Source organism: Apteryx rowi, unplaced genomic scaffold (genome assembly GCF_003343035.1).
Source record: "Apteryx rowi isolate R43461 unplaced genomic scaffold, aptRow1 scaffold_144, whole genome shotgun sequence".
In the NCBI taxonomy this organism is placed as follows: Eukaryota; Metazoa; Chordata; class Aves; order Apterygiformes; family Apterygidae; genus Apteryx; species Apteryx rowi.
In genome coordinates this window covers 891,212-915,674 of record NW_020447686.1, presented here as the reverse complement: position 1 = coordinate 915,674, position 24,463 = coordinate 891,212, and the positions used below count along the sequence as shown (strand labels likewise).

Sequence of the window (24,463 nt, the reverse complement as noted above, 5' to 3'; positions counted from 1 at the left end):
AGGCAAGATAAAAAGTGCAGTGGTCACACCTATCCAGCACTTACCACTGTTGGAACATGGACTAGAGGCTGGTTCTCCTTGTCAATGGAAGAAGCAATGTTTATTCCCTGAAATTTTAAATAGTCAAAATATATATTCCTAAAAGCACAACAGTTATCGCTGCTAGAAGGGTTAAGTCAAATGAGAACAGTGACCAATGAGTATTCAGTCTGGAGAAACATCGCACTGGGGAAGTGGGTTTTATTCTGTCCGGAGTCTGCTGGACTTTTGCATCTTTGTGTTTAAGAAGGGCGTAAGCCCAAAGCAGTCCCAATTGCCACGTTGTGCTTTCCTTACTATAGGAATCCTTAATGCTAGAGTTTCTGCACTGAAAAGAAAAATGAATGAATTATAGGATATTCTACACTAACAGGCTAAAGAAATGATTTATGCATATGTGCCGTATTAACCAAAAAGACTTAAGCAATGCAAGCTACAAGGTGATGAGCAGGCATTTCTAAAGSAGTACGTGTTTGCAAGCCTAGGATGAATGTGCATGGTGTTCTGCAGATGCCAAATAATGGTGCTTGAAGTTTGTCAGTTTGAAAGTAGTGAGAGTACAGGATTTCAGACACCTTTCTTATCGGGAAATACTGGTAGACTGCAAGCAGATTCTTATGAGAAGGATCCCTGCAGACAGGCAAACTGAAATTACTAGATAATTAAGAATAGAGTATCCCATTGTCACTATAAAATAAAGTGTGTATTTTTTTCCATGCAAACTTGGAAACACGAAGACCAGCTTTAAATGAGTGTAAATCTATCTTCCATTTTACTTAACTGCTATCTGTACTTGAGGGCATTTGATCTCACTGCATTTTTGTGATGTATTTTCAGGACAATCATCCTTTAGCCAGCCTTCCTTTATTGGGATATTCACTTACCATTCCTTCTGAATCTGAAAACATTCACAAAGATTATGTGTTCAAGCTACATTTCAAATCCCACGTGTACTATTTCAGGGCTGAAAGTGAATACACATTTGAAAGGTAAGTCAGTTTTCTGTGAGGTGAAATTTTTTAAAAATTCCTGGATTTTTTCAAACAAGGTTGGTAGATGCACAGCTTAGTAAATCGTCTCAATAATACAGGCAAGTAGTTCGGCACAACTAGAGAAAGAATCCTTTAAATTTTCTAAAGGAATTTTAAACCTTGTAATGCTAGAAGCAAATGGGTGTTTCTGATAACATACCAGTAGCTATAATACAATCACTGCAAAACTTGAGTTCCATGCAGGAACTTTCCATTCAAAATTGATCAAGCTGGCTGTACAGGGGACTTTACGCAACACTTCCTAGAATCTGATATATAATCAGATCAGAAGACTTTTTAGTAGCTATATAGAATAAGTTTATTCCCTCTAGTACAACTGGATGTAAAATCCACATCTGAAATAATGTCCTAATTTTTCTGCAGCAGCTGCTGTTCTTACTRTGTCTTCCTGCCACTTCAGCATTTTTACATAACCCACATCCAGATACATTGAGAGGCAAGAAATAGGCACTGCTTCTCCTTGTCCTAGACTGTAGTTGGAGCTTGTTCATACCAGGAATTAATTTAGCTTTTTTATATAAGCATTAACACAACAAAAACCTTAATGTCCTCTCATATTAAAGAAAGCTTTTAAAAAGTTTTAGTCATGGCAGTCTAAGACTATAAATAAGGAAAATTGTGGAGGAGAGGTAATTAAATAAATAAGTAGAATTGGAAGAATGCAAACGTCCTTCTTCAGTTCTGTAAAAACAAATAGTAATCACAGCTAAATCACATTTTGGGGGTTAGAATTAATAGTGGTTGTCAATGCTCATCATTTGGACTATCTGAGAAAAGAGATTTGGTACTTGCAGAACAAGTAAAACYACTATTGAGTTCATGAATTTTGGGTCCTCAGTTTGGGTCCTCCTTCTCTAAACCTCCCCTTCATGCATGTAGTCAGTGGTCACTTGGAGCTATCGCCTCTTGACTTCAGATGGACTTGGGAGTAAAATGGTAAGGAAGATCATCTTGCAGGCACTGAAAATAAAATTTTTGTACATTTAACAGCACTGACAATGACTATGCAGAGAAAATCTTTCAAGAAAGCTTTCGCTAGCAATCTATCCTAATTTTTTGTCTCTCCTCCTATCCTTTCACAGATGGATGGAAGTGATCCGAAGTGCCACCAGCTCTGCCTCACGCACTCGTGCTTTGAGTCATAAAGAGCCTCATGCCTATTGACAGCTAAACAAATTACTGTGGTGATTGTCCAGCAGCTGCCGATTTTCTAGAGGACATTTTAAACTCTTTTCTCCCTCCAAGTTTAGTAAAACTTAACGTTTGTTAGGAAAAACAACAACAAAGTATGGTTTTGCAGAAATCTTCATGACTCCCTCAGCAAAACTGTTTAAGTTTTCTATATGGTCAAAATAGCTTACCATCATCCCAGTGGCTGCGGTTAGTTTCATGTCTTGTATTTTGTCATTCTGTGCTGTTTTTAGCTTGTGCCAGTATTAAAATATTGTCCTTATTAGAGTGCCAAATGCCAAAAGACATTTTGTTGCCTCAAAGATTGCACCTAAAAACTCAACAAATTCACAATCTGAAAACTTTCTCCTGTGAGGCAAACACTATTTCTTCTCTTTTCATAAAAGTATATTATTTTTTTTTACCATGTTAATCTGTAGACTGCTGGATTTTTAAATGTAGATGGACTTTCACAGTATAGAATATAATTATATATATACAATAAGCAGTCTAACAGGAATGAGATAACTTTCAGATTTCATTTTTTCCAGTCTTTCTACATTTAATCAATGAGGAATTACTAATTTTCTATCTTTAACAAAGAAACAGTTTACAGCTCAATCTCATTTCCCTTTGGGGTTACAAATCCATGTGGTATAAATAAACTTTAGGATTCTTATCTAACAATTTTCTTGGTGCAAGTTGACCAAATTGTTCATCTGTTGGCTTTGAAAAGTGAATACTACTTGCAAGATGAAACATTTTTTTAAATGATCCAGTGCAATATTATTCGGGCTGTTAATGTACTGTGAATGGTATGTACAAGGAGAAATTAAAGGCTGTGGTGACATTCTGCTGTTTGTTTTGCAAACTTGAAAGAAACGCTGTATGCTACAAGAACTGCAGCTATTTGTGTTTAATTTGTAGAGTGTTTTGGTAACTAATGTGGAATCAGGCACTATAAACTGATGGTACTACTCAACCCCCAAGTTTTCATCATGCCTACACAACCTCATATGACTTTCATTTTGTTGTTGGAATTTCAGTTTCTTTCTCTCCTGGTGCTCAGTATTCAGAGTGAGATATAATCATCCGTGGAAATACCTGTTTTGTGTATCTATCTGCCTTGATTTTGTCTAACATCATTTTTTGGATAAGCTGCTGACCCGCTCAGAAGATTGTCAACAGTAAGTCTACCATGATAAGACACTTTTCCTTATGTTTTAAGAAAGACTCACCATGATGATGATATAAAACTTCCATTAACAAAAGCTGAACATGCTGGAAACACATCTATCACCATTAAGGGCCTTTGAGGAAACTGTGCTAGGGAGACAAAATTGAGACAATTCTACCCCCAATTTTTCTTTGTGTAGTATCTGATTTGTTAATTGCTTACCCTTATGCAATGTATAAATGGCTTATATCTTTGCTCACAACAAAAGGGAATAAAATACCTCACAATACTATCACACATATTGCTGTTTCAAAACAGTAAAACTTTCTTTCTCTCCCTCCCCCCCCACCTCTCCCCTGAAAACCTCAATGGAATGAGGGCTCCTGACAAGTAGCAGAATTTCAGCCATGAAAAGTTACTTAGGATCATGCTTACATATATATGTGTGTGTATATATGTTTATGATGTAGACTGTTTCTTCCAAGAATAGGACAGGTTCTTTATCCTCAGAAACATTCGTCCCCATGCCCAAGTCTGAGTCACCCTGACAAAGACAAGCAAGTATTTCAGCGTACTTCCTTCAGCTTTGGCCCCGGGGAAGTAAATTGTTGTAGTTGCTCTTTTCCTTAGATATTTCCCTTTGAAGAAAGAGAAAGAAAGAGTTTTTGTTGGGTTTGGTTTGTTTGTTTTTAATATCAGTATGGATATAATAATCACATTACACATCTACACCTACAGCATCTTCTCTATCCAATTATGACATTTTTAAGGACGAACCTAGAAAGTAGGTATAAAAAAACTGAAGAATTTTTACGGTACCAATACTGTTGGCTTACTGATTCCAAGTCCATGACCCTTCTTTGTAGTTGCCAAAGGAAATGAGTCCAACAATCTCAGTGAACCAATACTGCATGTGAACTACAATGCTCCAAGAGTGACCAGGAATGTGAACACTGATCTTCTTTATAATGGTGAAAAGGGGAAATAACTCAGCATAGACTAATAGCAATTCAGCAACAGCCTAAAGGCTTGGGAAAACAAACCTAATGAAGCAGCAGCCTGTAATGGGGCTATTAACAAGTGCAGTAATGGAATATTTAATGTACAAAAAGAATCATTACTGATCTGTAAAATAATATGCACTAAACCTTACAATTGCTATTTTTAGCATCAAAACAGTAAGGGAACCCAAAGCCACCATTAACTTAACATTATGGTTTCTAAGGGAAGGCAAGGGAAATAGGACAACTGCTGGCTTCTGGATATGCATTTTACATATAGGAAGACTTGTCTCTGATAGGAATTAGGGGAAAAATGGACAATACATAAATATTACATCAACTGCAAAAGTCTATGCTCTTTAAATGCACACATACAAACTATGGCTAGATCCCTACATCTGCCATTTACATTTTTTATCTGTAACAGTGATATAACATTTTTTTTTCTTTAAGGAACTTATATTGAGGGCTATGTCCTTAATTCAGCTAAAAAAATGAAATGTATTTTAGATCACTGAGGCTTGTGGGATACAGTCTGTCTTCATTATCTCTATCTATCTGAGCTCTCAAAACAAGTGCTTTTATTTGAATTTACATTCCTTGAATCAGGTAACAGCTTTTCCAGGTATGTTTCATTTTCACATACAGTGAGCTTGCCAAGTAATTTTTCTGTAGTTTCTATGGCAAAGAAAGACCAAGGTATAGTTCTTTTTATCATGGCAGCACAAACCTAGTTTGACAGTGGATGCAACTTCATAGTATCCATCTGATTCCTTGCTCAGGTTTTTTACCCCCCCCCTTTTTTTTTTTTTTGACATGCAGAAAAGATGCTTAAGATAAGAATTTTTCCTTCTTTAACAGTGTGAAGCTTTTTTCTTATTATTATTATTAAACAGACCCAGTCAAACTGCTGCCATTTAAATAGAAGTTTGTCAGCATTTCTCTAGTTTTTTTGGTCCTAAGGTTAACCCAAAACTGAAATAATGGTGTCTGTCGTGGCAGTCTGTCTTGGTACTGTCTTGGCAGTCATAGCTTACAATCAATAGAAGTCTATGTATGTGAATAAAACTCATGATTTACTAGAAAGCTGTAATATGTAACTACTTTCTAAGCTCCAGGTCGCATTGTAATATTGATCATCTAAGTTAGAGAGGCTTGGAGACATTTAGCATTCCAAGCTTCACAGGTCAGTTTGCCAGAGAAGTATAAATACACCATTCTCTTGTTTCAGCAATGGAAACCTGGTCACTTCAAGAGATTTATTCTTCCTGTTATTTGGTATTACTCGCCACGAATAATCTATTGCTGGCTTCAAGTAATGGACATATAGAAGCAAAACAAAAACTATTGTCATATTATAAGTTGCACCACAAGCAATGGGCTCAACAAAACGTGGACTCCTGTGCATTTTGTTCACAAGGGTAAGCTAGATTCTCTGATGTCTTTATTTTCATTAGGAGATGAGTTTCATTAATTTACTCAGGCCTATTTTCATAAAATTTTAGGAATTACTGTAGAGCCCTTGATTGCTTTGTCAAATTTAACTGAAATCAGCCAAAAGATGATAGAGACTGGAAGACAACTACACAGGCAGGGAAGCATACACTGAGGTTGCACAGACCTTGAGTCTTTCTAAAACAATTAAAGGTCACTGACTATAGAAGCAAGATCTCATAAGGAAAACTCTTTTCAGAAATAAACACGGGGCAAAAAGCCCACAATTCTATCATCAGCCAGGACCACAGCAAAGAAACCACCAGAACCTGACAAGTCTGACTTTGACCATTTTTCCTTTCACACAGGACCCATTATGTGGTCTTCTCCCCCAGCACAATTATGTTTGTGTAGTTACACCGTTGTGATTCCTAGAGCACACAAACATCTCCCTGCAGGGAGCAAGGAAGGGTTGGTTAAAGAGAAAAAAGAAAAAGGTAGCCACGTGGCACAGGTATGTGTTTTTTAAACAACAAAATATGAATGAAATATAACTATTATGAGTGCAAATGTCACTGAAGTATGGCACTTGAGTTATACAGTAAATAAAGACGTGATGTTTGGGGGTAAGCTAACGCAGCTTGATGGTAGTGCTTCATCAGGGTCACTGCGCTGGCAGAACAGGTAATACAAAGCAGTTTTTAATAACTGCAATTTGTAAATTGGTGCATTTTCGTACTGTAGGACAAACTGATATACAACTGCACATAGTTAACCAAAACAGTACATGTGTAATCAGTTGCATCTATGTAGATTAAAAAAAAAACTTAGCCAAGAAAAGAACTACAGTTTTCCAACAGTAGAAAATAACCTTAACATTCTCTGCTCAGAAATTGTTGCTCCAGTTTAAACAAGAGTTTTTTCTGGTATGAATTCTGGAACACCAATTTATAAACTTTCTGTTACACATTACAGACATGTGGACAATAACAGATCTAGAAACCCACAGGAGCAATCCTTCTGGGAAGGGATGCCAGAAACTCTTCTTACTGAGCACTCAGATGGCAAAATTTCATTTAACTTTTCCTTCTTTATTTCTAGGTCATGTAGTTTACACGGAGTTTATTATGTTGGTGTAGAACGACAAAAGTAAAATTTAAATATATGTTTATAAACAGGAAGCAATATTACAGAAAACAAGGTATACACTCTAATTGTCCTCTGTAATCATGCTTAAAAAGAAGGCAGAAACCCCATTACATACGTCTATTGCATATGCTCAGTGCAATTACTAGCACATCTGCAAAAGTTAAAAAGAGCAAGCTTGCAGATTTGTGCTACACTTTAAGCTCCTCCCCAGCAAATTACAAAAATAATTTATGATTGTTCTGATCCTTGCATTATACCTGTGCTTATTAACACTTTTGATGATAATTTTCCAATGGTGACATTTCTGAAGGCAGACATATGTTTTCTTAAAAGTAAGGCTAATGTAAAACCATTACAAACAGTACCATATGTTTAAAAAAAAAAAAAAAAGAGAAAATAAGAGCTAAACCAGACATTTCACAAGTACATTAAAAGCACAGCCAGATGAACAAGTTATGGTGGATATACTAGGATGTGAACCTACAGCGTGCCAGCTACTTTGCAGTTAAGTGCCAATGTGCATACTCTTATCTTCCCCTTCCAGCCACCCTTCTCCCACAGTGAAAGCAGAACTGCTTATCCCTCAGTTAAATCATTCCACAGTAATTGGTTCATCAGCCCATACCCACATGGACATATACAAAGTTTTCAGAGCTGCAAAGAAACCATGGCACTTCAGAGAACAAACTGCTCTGTTACTTTACCAAAAGCGTTCTGTACTACAATGATCATGCCTTCATACTTCACGAAACTGGTGATCAACTACAAAAGTGCAACTGCAAGGAAAATTAAGTTAAAAAAAATAGAGTACACATCTGATATTACAAAAAGCAAGCCTTCAGTTCAAATGACTGGTTTGTTTTTTTTTGTTTTTTAAACACAGAGTGAGTTTACTCACTGCTTAATCTTGAAACCCCTGACAAGTAAGCAGTTCCACTAATTTAAATGTTTGCATAAGCAGGGATAACATGTCATTTAGTATATTCAAGACTGAGTGAAGATGTATGACCTGCACAGAAAAATCAGTGCAACAGTCTAACAAAGAGATATTTTAGCATGAGACAACCTCTTAAAAATATCAGTACACTTAATTTTCCTTCAGAAACTGACACAATGCTTCTTTCAAATGAAGCTGCTTTTCTGTTACCAATATAGATCTTATTTTTAAAGCATCAATACTTTTCAACAGCAAATGATTGTAATTTTACATTCAAGAAACAGCACTCTTTTTTCAGTGAATATTACTTTAAGATAATCTATATTTAAATAATCTATATGTTACATATAAAAATACACATCTCTACCATAAATGAGATCTTGTCTTTTTCTAAATGTCCTAAGCCTTTTAGCCCATTGGCCTTGCAGCGGGTTTTACTCATTTTAAGCTCCTAAATGAAGGGACACATCCACCAAGCAAATTCTGTTACAATCATCCACTCAAATGGAGAAGTGCTTCCTCAACAGACAATCCTAGAATGCAACTAAAATACAAATCAAAAGAAAAAAATGCAAATATATTTTTATAATTTTTAAATGATTGTTTCACAATAACAAACCTTAGAACTTCACATAATTTTCTGATGGTGAAATTCTTGAATTTCCAGATTACAATGCTATCTATCTATCTATATTTTAAATGCAAATACATCTGTTTATTTCCATATGCTGTAACAGTACATATTTATCAAGTTGCTGAATGTTCTGGTATTGAGATTTGACAATTTCCCCTTGCACTGTATTCAGATGCACAAATTCCCAATAGCAGAGTTGAATTTGTTTCCTCAAGGGTAAACCTATCCTTAATGTTTTAAAAGCACACAGAAATGCATATGTAAAGATATTAATCAAGAGTTATAAACCAATGCTCGAATTAATGCATTGCTCACATTTTCTTTAAATTCCCTTAGCCATAAAGGAAGGCCGGTAAGTCATTAGGCTGGCAATGGCATTGTGCCTAAGAATATGGCTACAAGAATGGGTGCACATAGACCCAGCCTTTCTCTACGATTGGTTCAACCTGGTCAGAAGTTTCATAGCTCTGCTAGCATAACAGTGTCCTTTAGCACTGTTAATTATTAAATTAATACAATTAACTATTATTAATTTATTAAGACGATTAGTATGCGTATATAAGGGCTAGCATGGTGCCATAAAGTATTGCAAGGAAACCTCACCTGCTTCAACAATGTTTAGAGAACTTGGGTCTTTTTGCACAAAACTATGTAGATATGCCTGTACTTATTTTAACACTTTCATTTCCAAACTCATTTCCAAATTTTTATTCTTTAAAATTTAAACAGATAAGATACCTCACTGTCATCAAAAACACAGAATCATCTATTTCTTCATTAAAACAAGGCAAAAATGCTCTCTTTCTTGGCTACCACAAAAATAGGCACCTGAATATGGCTTTGGTGAAACAATCCAAAGCAAACTCCAGAGTAATACTGTGAAAAAGTACCGCCTAACCAATTATGCATGTACTAATGTTACTATTTCCAAGGAAATTTAAAACCTTAATCAGCTATCCAGAAGCACTCACAGAAACACTGGAAATTATAGTTTCAGAATTTTCAAGAATTTTTCTCAGGGGAGACAAGTTACAGGGCATAGCATACAACACGCGGGCTCAGCTAATCATTCTGCCTAACTTCTATCACTTCCAGTAAAGAGTTGCACAGATTTAGATGGCAGGACCGAACACTGAATATACGGATAATTTTTCTATTACTTTGCAAGTAATTCATTTTAATGATAAAAATAGGCAAAATGAAGAAACATTTGCCACTTTCTCAAAGCCAACAGCTTAAGGAGATATTTCAGAATAAATGCAGGTAATAAAAATTTATTTGTTTGAGCATTCAAACATGTTTAGATGGAAAAAAAAGACTGTGTCTGAATTTCACTACAAGTTTCACAAATATCTACTACTAAAATTGAACAATACATATGGTTCAGAATTTGCATTGGCACAATTTAAAACTGAAAACATGAAAGAGCTCATTCTTTTGGAAAAACAATCATTTAAATTTAAAGCTTTGAGAGACAAGGTGTGTTGAATTTAAAACAACCAAAAGTAGTACCATAATTAGAAATTCACACTCAGAATATAGATAAAAAAGAAGGAATATTGGAGAAACAGAAGCAAATTGTGTATTTGCTGAGGTACAGACAGAAGGTTCCATAATACAAGATTATCTATCTTTCAATGGCAAATCCTTCACATACAAAAATCAAACCAAAATTCACTTATCACATAATTCAAGATTTACATGTAATAAAGGCAAGGCAATACTCAGTTATGGCCTGTCAAATATTTACCCCACTAACAGTATCTACAGAAGCACTTTACCATTTTGTACACAATGATTCCTTATGCACATTGAAAGGCTTTCAGTTAAAAAAAGACATAATATACATATTTGTACACAATTCCAACAGAACATACTCCATCTCCCAGTGGAATTCTTAAAGCAAGATACCTGAGGTTTCTCAATATCTTCTATTTCCCTATCACGAACCTAAATATACATTTCAGATTTTACAAAAAGACTCCTCCCTGGAATATGTGCATTATCATTAAAAAATCTATATCTTTAAGGAGCTGAAAAAGACTGCCTCCATCTGAGAGACTTCATTTTTGCTGTTGCACATTTGGGAATGTCCTTTCACCCAAGAACATTCCAGTGACTGAGGGGCAGAACAACATTAGGGTGCACTTCTTCAGTGAGGACACCATGGGATCTCCGTTGTSTTAGAAAAGTCAGAAACGCTGCTTCAGTAGGATGAAGTACTTCCTCCAGTTAGTGAATATCTGGAGAGGAAATGAAATAGTTATTTTTGTCACCTTCAGAACAGTGTTATATAAAACAAGCAGCGACTAGAAGTTATTCCATTACACTGTTGAAGTTCAAGCCTTTTTCCTTCCAGAATGACATCTACCACTACTGTTGTGCTTTAAAGAAAAAAAGCCCTAGATCTGAACAACATGTAACATATGCCCTATTACAACATAGCTACTTTTCTATCGAATGATATCAGCCTGTGTTCAAATGTGTTTCTAAAAAGTATATGATGATTCAAGTTGTCTGTATGCTGTCAGCAAAAATACAATAATTTTAACTTTCTCATTTGGCAAATTTATACCATAATCATTCTAAAATGTTACAGAGGCAGAAAATTTGTATTTCTTGGTCTAAACAGATTTTTAAATTGCCTAAAAAGAGAGATATACTTTTTAAACATATTAAACTTTCAATAAAGCTTTGTAAAATATCAGAGACCAGAACTGGAGGGGGAAGGTGAATGGATTCACTCAATTTATTGGACTAGATCTTTTGAGGGTCCCAATTAACATATTCAGACAAACTAGGGGAATTCAGTTTCAACCAATCACAAGAGGAATAAAAATCATGCTAGAAACATGTGGTCAAAAAGCCATTATCCATAGTTTACCTATTAAATGGAGAGAGAGGCTATTGCAAGTGAATACAATAATTTAATGATATAACAGAGCACATTTGTAAAAGTTGTCCTAAAAAACTGTAATTTTAATACAGATTTGAGTAAATGTCAACAATTTAATATAAAAGGTATCTTGAAATATGATGAGACAGTGATATTTCAACTCCACTGTACTTGAGAGGAATGTCAATCTAAGAAAAATTAACTGCATTTAAATTTAACATACACAAAACCAAAAGGCCTTTAAAAATATATATATCAACCTTTCAGCAGCACTCAGGTTCATGCTACCAGACAATATGATAATTGTTCATTCCAGAATGGGGTTTGCTTTTAAGGCATTAAAAATTGCTGATAGCAGGTACATACCCATGGTCAACTTAATTATCCAAATATAGGAAAGTAAAAATTCTAGATGAATTAGAAAGGAAGAACAGATGGTTTTCTGTTCTGGGAGTAGTTATTTAAGCTAACAGACACTGCAATTAGTTTTGTTTAGTAACATGAGTAAAGCTATGGATTGGGTAATTTAAAAGGTTGTAACAATGCTTACTGTTCCCAGAAGTTTGCAAMCACCATTAACAACCACCCTTCCCCCTCCACCCCCCCCCAAATACTGAGCAATAAAGATGGGTAGACACTATTGATGAATGGGTTTTTCTGAGGGAGAGGTTTACGTGAGAGGTGAGACATCACCTAAAATATAAAAATGTTTTTACTTATTTCTGTAGACAAATTTACATGAGAGATTAGCTGAAACACCTGGGCAGTATGTCCCATGCAAAAAATTTATTAAAGGGGTCTTCTGCTGCTATATGTAGGCATTACATCCTCTTTTCTCCAGTATTACCATTACATTTTTGCATGGCAAATTTTTGTTTTCTCTTTAAGAAAAATAGTGTTTCAAAACTGTGAGTAAGCAGCCCTACGTTTGCAGGGGAGCGCGAACAAACTCTACAGTCCCTTCTTATTTTTCCCCCAGTTTGACTTTGTTTTTTAATTTTGATATTGAAATGATGATTACTGCATAGATTAGATTCTAAAACGCAAAATAAAAACCATTCACACGATCACAGTCAGGGGAAAACCATCTACATGCACTTAAACTGGCTAGTAATAGTCATCAAGGTCTTAAGCGTTCCAAATTGCCCTGTGAAGAGAACGACCTCTTCCCACACTACCTTTTCAAATGTACAGCCCTTACAAAGCAGCAGCTTAGTCAGACCTTTTCTTGCCCCCCTCAGCAAAGTACGCAATAAATGAACAGCAACACATGCAATTTAATACCACCTATCACAACCATGCAATCAAAATTACAGAGACAAGAGTCCCAATCAAGGGAATCACACCTTCAGACCTACAATTTTCTCCCCGAAAATTAGGACAGTATACATTTTATGCGTATGCACAACTTTCATCAGAAGACAAACAAGCAACAGAATGAGGACAATCATCTTAGACTCTGTCAGCCTCCTTGATTAAGCAAGAATTGTGATGAAAATAGAATCATTAACACAAATATTAGAAAATGCTTGGTTTGTTTACCTTTAGAAAAAAATCAAAGCTTGGCAAAATGCACAATACTTTTTAGGAAAATCAGTTTGAAATATTAAAAGACAGTCAAGCACCTTTAAATAGAAAAAAGCACATTTTTTCCTTCCACCTGCTATTTAAACCATTTTATAAGATTCTACTCAAACATTTCTAAATTATGGCAGGATTGCATGAGAAACACAGCAGTAGTCCAAGGAAGGCAGAACCATAAGAGAAGAAAAACATAATGCTATTAGGCATATACAGAGTTCTGAAATCTATTTCCTTGAACAAAAATTGCTGTTGCTGTTGTGACAGGTACAGGTAAGATCATCTCCAGCACCCACCAAAGAAGTGCCCAGTGGGAAGCCTGTCTCCACACAAAGTCATTTTCAGCTTTGATCGCGGAATTGAAAGCCTCTGGTTCCCAATTACAGGCAGGCCCTGTACCAGATGGATAGAAACTCTGACACTGAAACCAGGAGCTGATGAAAGACAGAGTCATGTGTCTAATGAAAACAGAAGCTCAGATGGAAGCTCCAGAAACTCTTTCAAACCTGCCAGTATAAAATAAAGGAGAACCAGGATATCTGGCATCACAGAGTCACCTTTCAGCACTAGAGATGCGGAYTGGGCTTCATTCTTAACAACCCAGAAAGCAAGGAAGACTTTCTGCTTGCAGATTTTTCACCATTGATTTTTACTGAATGAAAGAGTGTCAGCCTGGCAACCCTCTGCTTTAACTTTGGAGGTATGAGTTCTTAAACTTTATTAGGCTGTGGTTAGAGACAGTATAAGCAAGACACTTGTTCAGGGAAAACTTTAAGGCAGCAGTACACAGTAAATTACTGCCATGAACTTTTTCCTGTTACCAAGCAATGCAGCTTGGATGGCATTGATTCACAATAGCTGTGGGTTCCTGGATTCAAGGAAGTATTTAWAGCCTCTTCAAGCAGTAATTCTTAAATTTATCCCAATCTTTTCTTGTGCAGTATTTAAAAGAGGAGCAAACTGAGTATTTATTAAAAATATGTTCCTAATCTATGCAGTAAATAAATCTCTTATGAAATCTGACCTTCTGAAGTAGTTCAAAAAGTTGTTTCTGGAGGGACAACTGAAAGGTCATAGAGACTATTCTTAATGAACAAGGAACCGCTTGCTATGCAACTGAAAGAAACACAAACTAGAAGAACATTCCATTTTATCAAAGCGGGTAGAAGAAATTAAGAGTAATGCAGGGCATCCTCTGCAATATATATATCCAGCTGAGAGAGCTGCCAATGTCCCCTATGGTAACACAAAGGGAAAAGTCTCAAGTGATACTCAATATGTACACCAATAGTATGAATGTACATACAAGCTGTCACTTGAAGCTAGTAATTAGAACTGCTGATATTAGATATTTGTCTACTAAGCAAACACTTTTAATTGTGCAAATTGTAAGCACAAAATCTTTTTCTTCTAAGTAGAAACTAATTCTTTCAATTTAACACTAGCCAAATAAATGAAAAACAGGATCTGCAATTTTCTGTAAGCCTCAGTGAAATAGTTTTATTACCTCTGAAGCCTCTGCACAAGATGTGACACCATGTTATCTGCAATGCCTGGACAAGCCTCTTCAGCTAAATAAATAGCCTTTCGCAATTCTTCTATGGAATCTATGTTGCCACCACACACCTCACTTTTCTCTTTCAACTAAAGGAAAAAAAAGACAGCGATACATTACTAAGATATTCATAAATATTTTCATAAACAATATAATGCAAAATCTTGCTAGGGAGTGATTGCTAGTGTTTACAATATCAGAATTTGACTTCCATTGTACACCCTCACATCTTGAAGACTTTTTTCACCCTTAAGTCAGTCTTTGCAGTAGTCATCAGGATGTCATTCATCTTTACAAGATTTCAATCATTAACACATCCTTTTCAGTGCGCTAATGTTAGAAAATTGTGACAAAGTATCCTGAGAAAGATGTCCTATTTATCTGTGGCTGCTAGATTTCAAGATGTATTCCTTATACATGCTCACTTTAGTATACACACTTACACATCTAGATCTTATACATATATGCCGCAGGTGCACTTGGGTGAACACCATTAGAAAATGTTTTCACCCTATCAGCATCTACATGATATACCCATAAGAAAAAGGAAAACCTGCGATGAAATTTTGGAATAGTTTGGGAAAGTTGCAGCCATCCACCAGAAGTTGCATAGAAGAGGAGTCTAAAGTACGAACCAGACAGCGGACACCAGTCTAAGACTCCACTCCCATAGAGTGAAAGCAAACAACAAGCAAGTGTTTGAGGAAGAATTTTTCCTGTAACCTCTGCTGCTAGCTACATACAGGGGACAGCAAGCAGCAATAAAAAAGTAATAAAATAAGAATAGGAAGCAAGAAAGGCAAAGCATAAGACAGTGACTAGTGAGTGATGCCATGAGAAGGAAGAACACAGAGTAGATATCTTTAGAAGACATGTGATAAAGGGTATGGAGGAAAAGACAATAGAAAAGAAAGGAAGGATAAAAATGGAGGATGGACTGCRGAAGACAGTGGATGCACAACCTGTATCATGCATGACATGGGGAAGGGAGAAGGAAAACCCAAAGGAGATGCAGAGCAACCGGAAAAGTGTTTGGGAGGTGGGAAGGCAGGGAATTGAAAGAATTTTCTGAAAGAGAGGCAAGCAAGTCGTAATATATTAAGAACTGCAATGGAAAATGCCAAAATCCCCATTTCAAATATTTCTCCATTTTACATAGAATAACAGTCCTACGTAATATATTGAGTTTGAATAACCCAATACAGAGGTCTTCCCCTTTAAATAAGTTCAGCTGCTTTACTGCACTCAATACCTTTATTGAGCAGCAGGCAAAACTTGATGATAATACTCTGAAGTAGGGCTTCATTTATTAGGATAAAATTTGGACAACATCCTTTTACTAGAAGAAAATTTCTCTACCTTTATTTCTGTAACAGTTACAATGATTGAAAGCATTATTTAAATAAAAATGTTTCACATCAAAGATAGGGTGAAAGGGGAATTCTTGTTTCTTAAATAGAGTTCTATCAACATTTTTAAATAATCACATCTTCATAAATATCTGGCTTCCCTTTCACATGATTTTTTTCAATAGATCTCAATAAAGTATTTGGAAAAATAAGCACAAAATAGTATAGAATGGGTATACAATATAGTTTTCAAAACTGAAATTCAAAAGTTACAGTCTTGCTGACCTAGTCTGCAGCCATGTGGTTGTGAAGAATTGAAGAACTTACAAATTTGTAACAGATAAAATGATAAACAGATATAATAGCATTAAAAAAAGGAATACTTCAATCCAAACATTTACACTCCTTTTTATTTTTCATATGCATTGCTTTAGGCTAGCATGGTTGATGCATGTCACTACCATGCATAAGTATTGTTAGAAGCAAAACTCAGATTTCAAAAGATAACTTGCATGAAAGTAAAGGCTACAGCTAGAACTATACRGAGGACTAACACATCATGTTCCAAATGGGTTGTAGAAACCTTGGGTATCTTTTATTTTATTTTTCCATTTTTTGGAGACATATATCCTAGAATTAATTAATTTTTAACACAATAACTTACCTCTGCAAATAAAGGGGATATAACTGTAGACAGGCACTGGGATAGAGGCCTCTTTGGGATATCTTTTCCCTTTAAGGAAAAAAAAAGTCTAATCAATTTTATTTCTGAAAAAAGTGTCTTCATTGCATTCTGTTTCTAATTATAGAAAAAAATAGTTCCAGCAAACTATACTTTATGAAAAATATGTTTCTATATACATACAAATACATAAAACATTTGCAACAGGCTGATCCAAAACCTGGATGAAAGTTTGAGGCTTTAGCATCTCCAGTACATGCAAGTTCAAAATCACTCCCCCTCCAAATCCTCCTCAGCATGCACCCAATGGTGTAGATGCTGAAATTTGCCAGGTGCCTCCCATATGCTATAATGCTTCTCTCATGTGCCCCCCGTCCTGATAAAAACACACATCAAGAAATTTCCAGGCTAGGGTAGGTCCACCAGTCCCAGACACAAAAGCTGCAGAAAATAAGGTGGAGCAGCAACTAAATATCCTCCCCACCTTTTTTTTTTTTTTTTGGGGGGGGGGGCACATTTTCTTCTTTGCTACCTTGCAGTCTTTTTTTCCTAAAAGAAGAGTAAACCTCTTCCCTAAAAACCCAGTCTAGCTTTGTACTGTACTGGCTTAAATTAATTTGCTAGAAGGAAAGTACATAGTAAAGTTAACTAAAACAAAACAGAACATAGCCTTCTCCCCACTGTCCTGGCAACAGCATGTATGCATTTCACAAACTAAAAAAAAAAAAGGACACATTTACAGCCTACTCAAATTTCAAGACTAAAAAACTTGCCCAGAATGTAAACTTTTGAGTAAGACAATGGTGGGACGTACATTTTTAGCAAAAGTTTTGAAAACTTTTACAGTTCAAATGCTTTCAAAGTGATATATGAAATAAGATTCATGAACAATGCTGAATGACCCCACTAAATTATTAAAGCAAGAATTATATCTTTGCATAATACAGTAAACACTAAGTACCTTATTTCTTTGCAATTCCAAAGGCTGGGCTGCTCCATTCTCTAGATTCTTGGGATCTTTTTCTCTGATTGTAAAGATCCAGTCTCCTGAATCACTCCCTCCTGAAGCCTGGCCATCTGGCTCACTTAGGGTTTAAAAAAAAAAAAAAAAAGTTTTAGTACCCACACTTTATTGTCAATATTCTTCAATATTCAGTCTAATATAAAGCTTTCTTTCAAGACTAAAGATAAAGATTCTATTCTGCAGGCCAAGGAATATCAAGACAAGTGGGGAAAAAAAAGTCATTTATCTTTTTGCAAAATTAAAGGCTTTTATTAAAAAAAAACAAACTAAGGTAGTTCACTAAATGTTAAATTAAGAAGAAAGATAGGCATTGCAGATCTAAAACAATTGCCCAAGTTTCATAAACAAGGAACATCAAGGATATTCTTGCTATCTGAAAACTGGCTTCAGTGGAGGATCTCAAACTTCTAGGGAAGGGAAGGGAAAGAAAGTTAAAGAGTTCATCTACTTCTTCGCCTAGAAAAATAGCTAAGACCTTAGCTTAGAATACGTTTGAGGAAGTTGGTCAATCCCCAGCCTCAGTTTACAAGGTAAATGATTTCTTCCCGATTCAAAAAACTTGGCTAAAGACGTACTGATACAGCATATATTTAACAAAATACACCAACACAAATGCATCTTTTGTCTCCTGTTTTGTGAATGGCTTAAGTGAAGAAAAGCAACCTTTTAACTCCTGTGAAGTTAAAAACACACATATACTTATGCTGACACTAACAGTCACAGCACGACGTTTCTCCTCTCACCATCATAAATTGCTTTCCAATCTATGCATTAGGAGTAATCTTCAAGAACACCACCAATTAAAAGCACATCTAGTGGCCATTGTGCAAAAAGTATTTATAGTGCCCTATCAAGCCAAGAAGTGGGAGACCAGTGTAATAAWATTCTCCAATCTTTACGTTTGAAGTAAACTTCTACGTAACGTCTACTTCCCATGTATACCTTAGCTTTAGCAAGTTGATCCTACAGAAAAATATTTATCATTGATTTGGAAAGTTAGTATTCCATCGTATTAGCATGCCAAATCAACACACCCTCTGTTCATATTTAACACCAGGGCTGTTCTGGAAACAGAGGAGGGGAAAGCAGGCTTAGGCGTAATGTTAAATCATCTCATAAGCTCTCAGAAACCATTCTAGTTCCAGTACTCTCCTATGCCATGCCATCAAAACTGGTCTCATTATTCCACAGGAACGATGAACCGCAATCTCAAAGTTCATGAGTTAGTGACTGATTTGAGATCAGTTTAGGACCAGTAATATAACTTTCAAATAAGACTTGGTTTTTGGGCTGGAACTTAGGAACTGAGCCATCAATAATGTAGGACCAATCTACAGTTGTCATAGTGGCCAAGAAATTATAACCAGCCTGATGCTTGCCATTAGCATACAGACTGGAATCACAGAGAACAATCGTGTTTTCTTCATGGTAATGAGGAATTCAATCAGCTCATGAAGAAAATGTGACACTCCCTTCACTTGATTTTCAAAAGTCACATTGTTTAAACTGCAAACTGACAATACCTATTCTCAAAATTACTTTAGACTACCAGAGTTAACTTTGTAACTCATTTTTAACTTGCTCTCCTCTTGAAGCTACTGAGCAGTTCCATCTAAATTTGACAGAGAGATAGAAGTAAAAAYTGTAAACATTTCCAGACTTCTTTCCTTTCCAACACTCCTTTTTCTATAAATAATTTGATATTTTATGACTACCATGCTGCAGCATTTTGTTGGGCCAAAAAACCTGTCATAAAGAGAACCAGGGAATGTGCCTTTTGCCCCCAAGCCCCATTATCACGCAGCCATTATTCCAACAGCTCTCTCTTATATGCAAGGATATTCTTCTGCCTATTTACTCAGATGGCCAAAACGAAGGCCAGCCTGCCAGCGAGCAGACAACTCCCCTCCTTAGGTGGTCACATGCACACAGTGTAGTATACGTGCACAGCTGCTACCTGGCTGTGCAGGGTGAGGCCTACCTTCTGCTCTGGTCACAGAAGCATAGCTGGCCTTATGTTTACAGGGGACCCTAGACCCCACATCACAGAGGATACCACAGCATGGGCCAGATGAATTATTCTCAGTGACTACGTTTTACATGAAATCCCTTGCAACACTGAAATTAAGATTTCCTTAGTTTAACCAAGGCTACTTGATTACATGAAAAGCTGTAAATAAATAACAGAATGTAAGCAGGTAAAACAACACGTGTGCCAGAAGAAACTACTCAGCTTCTATATTTACAAAGGATATTTTACAGATTCATCAAACTTACGTATCTGAGTCATCAGAGCTGGAGTCATCGTGACTTTGTTCAGACTTCCACCTCTTGTGCCTATCAATAAGCTCAGTCAGGTAGGAGGTTTTCTTTGCGTTTCGTAAAATAAATTTGTGTTTTAAGAGCTCTTTTGCAGTCGGTCTCTTAAAAGAAAGGATTTTTTTTTAATTGTATTTGAAAGTGTTAAAATGACTCATAGTTGTATCACTATAAAGAGATTATTAAGCAAACCAAGCAATATTGTCACAGACTTTTGTGTCTTGATACTGTATGTCTTAAAATACATCCATTTGTATCTACAAAAAAAGTTAAGATGCTGGTGAGTATGTTGCCCCATACTAGGAAAGCTGAAATGCACTTTTGCCTACACAGAAGCTAAAAGATAAACTTTTCAAAAGTGCCAAAACAACATATTAACTTCCTTTGATGTTCAACTGAACTGCAGCCTCTGGCATCACTTGAGATAGAATTTTCAAACATCCATATGGCTACATTAGAACAATATTAGAATTAATGCCTCTAAAAGCTTTCTGCCAGTAATTTTATTTTTTGTACAGTGCTTTACTGATCTAGCTATTAAAACTGATAGCAAAAAAAAAAAAAAGTTTACAAGAAATCCCATTTAGACCAGTTTCTGTATTAAAGTCCTGCACAGCAGAAATCTTTTCAAGTAAAAAAGAGCTAAAGAGAATAGGTCAAAAAAAAAGCCAAAAGTTTGCAGGCATGTTAAAAAAAAAAAAAAAGGCACATCAAAAACCTACGACCTGAACCCTTAAATGCATTTTTTTTAAAATAACACAGTTGATTATTAAAGCACTTTAAAAAAGAACACACATATATAGATCTCTTGAGAAGAACCGTAACACAATGAAGTGATTTTGTTAAATCTCTTGATAAGATATCTGTAAGTTGTACGAAGTATATCTGATCAAGTTTATCTACTGGTGGGCTATTTCCTTACCTGTTCCACTCTGCCTTCGTATCTTAAAATGCTTTGTCCATTTCATTTTTGAAAACCAGAATGCTAAATAAATAGTATTGTTATCAGTAAAGGAAAAAGCATTTCCACCTTCAAATACCAAGTTTTAACTTTCATTAATCTCCAAATACACTACTGATAGATTTCCCCTCCAAACCCCTTGCAAAGGAGTTTTTCATAGAGAATTTGTGTAAACCAGTCAAGTTCTTTACTAGAAAATGACAAACAGCTGAAACTCACAAAGCTCGGGTCCTTGTTCAAGCAGGCCTCAACAAATTCTTTGAGAGATTTACTGAAGTTTCCTTCCAGTGTTGGTGGATTGTTCTTAGGGATGAGGAACAAAACCTTCATCGGATGTAATTCTGAATGAGGTGGCTCTCCTTTTGCAAGTTCTATGGCTGTTATGCCTAATGACCAGATATCTGCCTGTAACAAAAAACACTTTAGAGATTGGTAGGAAAAAGAAAGGAAACAATGTTGCTTGTAAAGGTAGATTTTTAACCTTTACCAATCGTTTTCATGTGCAAATTATTCTTGTTAATATCCTCCGCCTACCTGCTCCCTTTTTCTGTGTCTCCTCGAACGCATTGTTTTAAACATTTGTGCCTGGTCTTCAGTTTATTTTGTTGAATTAAAATTAGCCTTGTTAAAGTGTAGTTCATAAACACTGAGGCATTATTCTTCACGCAGCATACAATCACATATAATAGAGTGTGTAAAGTTCAGCAGTTGTTTTTATTCTACTTCATAAAGCAGTTCTGCTTATTAGAGTTTTAAATCTTTCTGAAGTCAATACAATTTCATTCACAGTTAGAATTGATTTTGAAGCAATTTTTTAAGAGTAATGCTGTACAACAGTTCCAAGTCTTTTTTTTAAAGCAGTGATTAGTAAAGTTGCTATAAAATAGGATTTTATCTACCATATTTAAGTACATCCAAACAACCTTATCATCAGTAAATTTTACCATGTTAAGATTTGTAGTTTCAAGCCTTGAACAAAAATTATTCCCACAGGTTCAGATAGGAGTTGACAAATCATTGCTAACCACAACTTATTGCGGTATTGCCATAAGCCTTTCCTCTCCCATTCTAATGAGTAAAATTTAGTCCAACTTTGATGGTTTTATAGTCAAGAAAAAGCCATGTGCAAGAGGAAGAAAGATTTTAAAAAGAAAATATTTGTGTTTCTATTACAAGTTACATAGCAGAAAGGACAGAGAACTAGATATGGGTAAATTAAAACAGGTAAGAAAAGATAAGAAAGAAAGAAAACAAAACAGAAGGAAGGAATAAGAATTACTGACAGAATAACAGAAATTAGAAAGAAGGGAAGGATCCTATGAGGACATTACGTCAGAGAACAAATGGCTTAGGGAAAGGGAAAAATGGTGAGGGGAAAGATAAATAAAAAACAGGGGAAAGAAAAAAGCAGGTGGCAATTTTAATGTCACGTAACTTTATTTTAGCAATATGTTGGCATTTCAGTATTTTTTCCCTACTGATTCCTTAGCAGCTAGAAGATTTTCTCTATTATTATCCTAATGGATTACTGTGACTTCAAAAATGAATTACAAGTGACAATGAAAAATGAAGTCCAAATTTTTGCTACAAAGTACTCCTTTCAGATTAGCTATTTATCACATTAAAATGCAAATGCTGTTATAGCTAACATTTTACTCTCACAGAAGCCACCTGGAAATCCTAAGTTCTAAAATGCATGGCTCTGAATTATTTACATAAGTCTGATACAAGCTGCTGAAATTTTAGTATCCGTGTGAAATATTACATTTCTTGTTTATTTTTAAAGCAATAAACACAATTATGGTACCTTGTAAATATTACACATGGTCAGAGAAAGAATGATAGGAGTATCTTAGAGAAACAAACAGTTTGGGAACAGGACTAAATAAAATAACAAAGGAATGGGCAGATTTTGCATAGCAGGTAAGGAATACATATCTCACTTACGTCTAAGCAGTCCAGAAAAGTGATGTAATATTGAGAACACAATATAGGGAACATAAATTTGGATTTGGTTTGATATTGTTTAATTTCACCAGTTTTCAAAGAAAAATATGTATGCATTTATCAAATACTGAATTAAAACTGCATTTTTTCAAAAACACAGAAAGTATGTCCAATTGACGTTTGATCTATTAAACCAGTTGCTTCTTTACCTTAAAAAAAAAATAAAGATACTCTATATTCACATTTTCAAAATTTACATTTTGGAAAGAAATAAGACTATATTCAAAATCACRACTTTACATTAAGCCCTCATTATTTTTATACAAGCTTGAGAGACAATAACATGAACATTAAATATATTGTAAAAAAAATGTAAAGACAATAAAGATATACTGTTTTAACCAAAAGCTTTAAATTGCAAGTACTTCATGCACAGAAATTCTTCAAAAGTCTGTCTCTTCAATTCTTAAATCTGTGTTTGACAGGATGGCAGGATTCAGAAGCATATCTGAATTCAGATGAAGTACGATTATAATGTAATATCTAAAAATGTCTACAGTAGAAATCAACATATTGGAATAATATTTCTTGCAGAACCAGTTCATGCGTTATGTTGACAATACAGTGTAGACCATGGTCAGGAAGACCATTAGCTACCAATAATGTTAAGAAGTGCTTCTGTATTAACAAAAGAGCTTAAGCTTTGTAACAATTATTAACCATATCAGATCTCAAGATGCATCTATCTTCTTTTAGCCATATTAGTAGTTTTCTGTCATAACTCAGGTTTTGCTCACCCTTGCACAATTGTACAATTTCAGCAGTCAGCATGAGCAAAGATATCAATCCAAGCAGAGAAGGAACAATAAGCAACTTAATAGTTGGCGTGAGGCATGAACAGCAACACAGTAAGGAAGGAAAGGAGCAGATAAGCCACATCAAAGGTAGTATTAACAGAGCACTTTTGGGCCCTTGGAGAAAACCCATCAGCATGAGGGTGAGTAACAGGATTGGACAGGGGAAGGAACAAAACTGGGTAACAGCAACTACGTGATGGGACCGCTTGCCCCTCACTGGAAGTACACTATAAAAAGGACACTCCTGCCTAACACTCCTCAAACATGACCAGCTTATGGAAAGAAAATCAGGTTAGCATTGAATGTCTGTTTTCTCACTCATGCATAAGACCCTGATAAAATAAAATAAAGAAGCCTTATCAAGTGGCTGTTGCCCAACAGTAGTAAAGCTATGCCTGTACAGACAGCTTCGTCCACTTTCAAAATGCCAAAAGGCTCACAGACACAAATATATATCCCTAGATCATTCAGATTTTGAGCTCTGGCCTTTCAGGGCACTGATCAAGTATTTAAGAACTTTTTATGTTCCCATGACATTGTGGAATGAAGCAGCCAGAATTCAAGACTTGAGGTGTGTTCAAGTGAATCATGGTGTGTTCAAGTGAAAGTCATTCCCAGAAGCCAAACCTAAAAAAAAAAGCCCCAAACAAACAAAAAACTCTGCATTACTCAACAGGAATTTGGGATCTTTGAAGCTTC

The 24,463-nt window shown here is 35.5% G+C and overlaps 2 protein-coding genes across 2 annotated transcripts in view; one reads left to right on the top strand and one right to left on the bottom strand.

Moving 5' to 3' along the window:
* FARP1 (FERM, ARH/RhoGEF and pleckstrin domain protein 1) overlaps nucleotides 1–3,243 on the top strand; it is a 178,780-nt gene extending 175,537 nt beyond the window's left edge. Inside the window, exons 25-26 of the mRNA XM_026058206.1 lie at nucleotides 877–1,028; nucleotides 2,174–3,243. Coding sequence (XP_025913991.1) covers nucleotides 877–1,028; nucleotides 2,174–2,255 — 234 coding nt within the window. The 3' untranslated portion in view covers nucleotides 2,256–3,243. The remainder of the gene's footprint in view (nucleotides 1–876; nucleotides 1,029–2,173) is intronic.
* A 6,608-nt stretch (nucleotides 3,244–9,851) lies between these two features.
* The window catches only part of STK24 (serine/threonine kinase 24), a 61,260-nt gene continuing 46,648 nt past the window's right edge, over nucleotides 9,852–24,463 (bottom strand). Inside the window, exons 6-11 of the mRNA XM_026058209.1 lie at nucleotides 21,180–21,365; nucleotides 19,958–20,103; nucleotides 17,618–17,741; nucleotides 16,639–16,707; nucleotides 14,578–14,714; nucleotides 9,852–10,836 (exon numbers count right to left, since the gene is read on the bottom strand). Coding sequence (XP_025913994.1) covers nucleotides 10,800–10,836; nucleotides 14,578–14,714; nucleotides 16,639–16,707; nucleotides 17,618–17,741; nucleotides 19,958–20,103; nucleotides 21,180–21,365 — 699 coding nt within the window. The 3' untranslated portion in view covers nucleotides 9,852–10,799. The remainder of the gene's footprint in view (nucleotides 10,837–14,577; nucleotides 14,715–16,638; nucleotides 16,708–17,617; nucleotides 17,742–19,957; nucleotides 20,104–21,179; nucleotides 21,366–24,463) is intronic.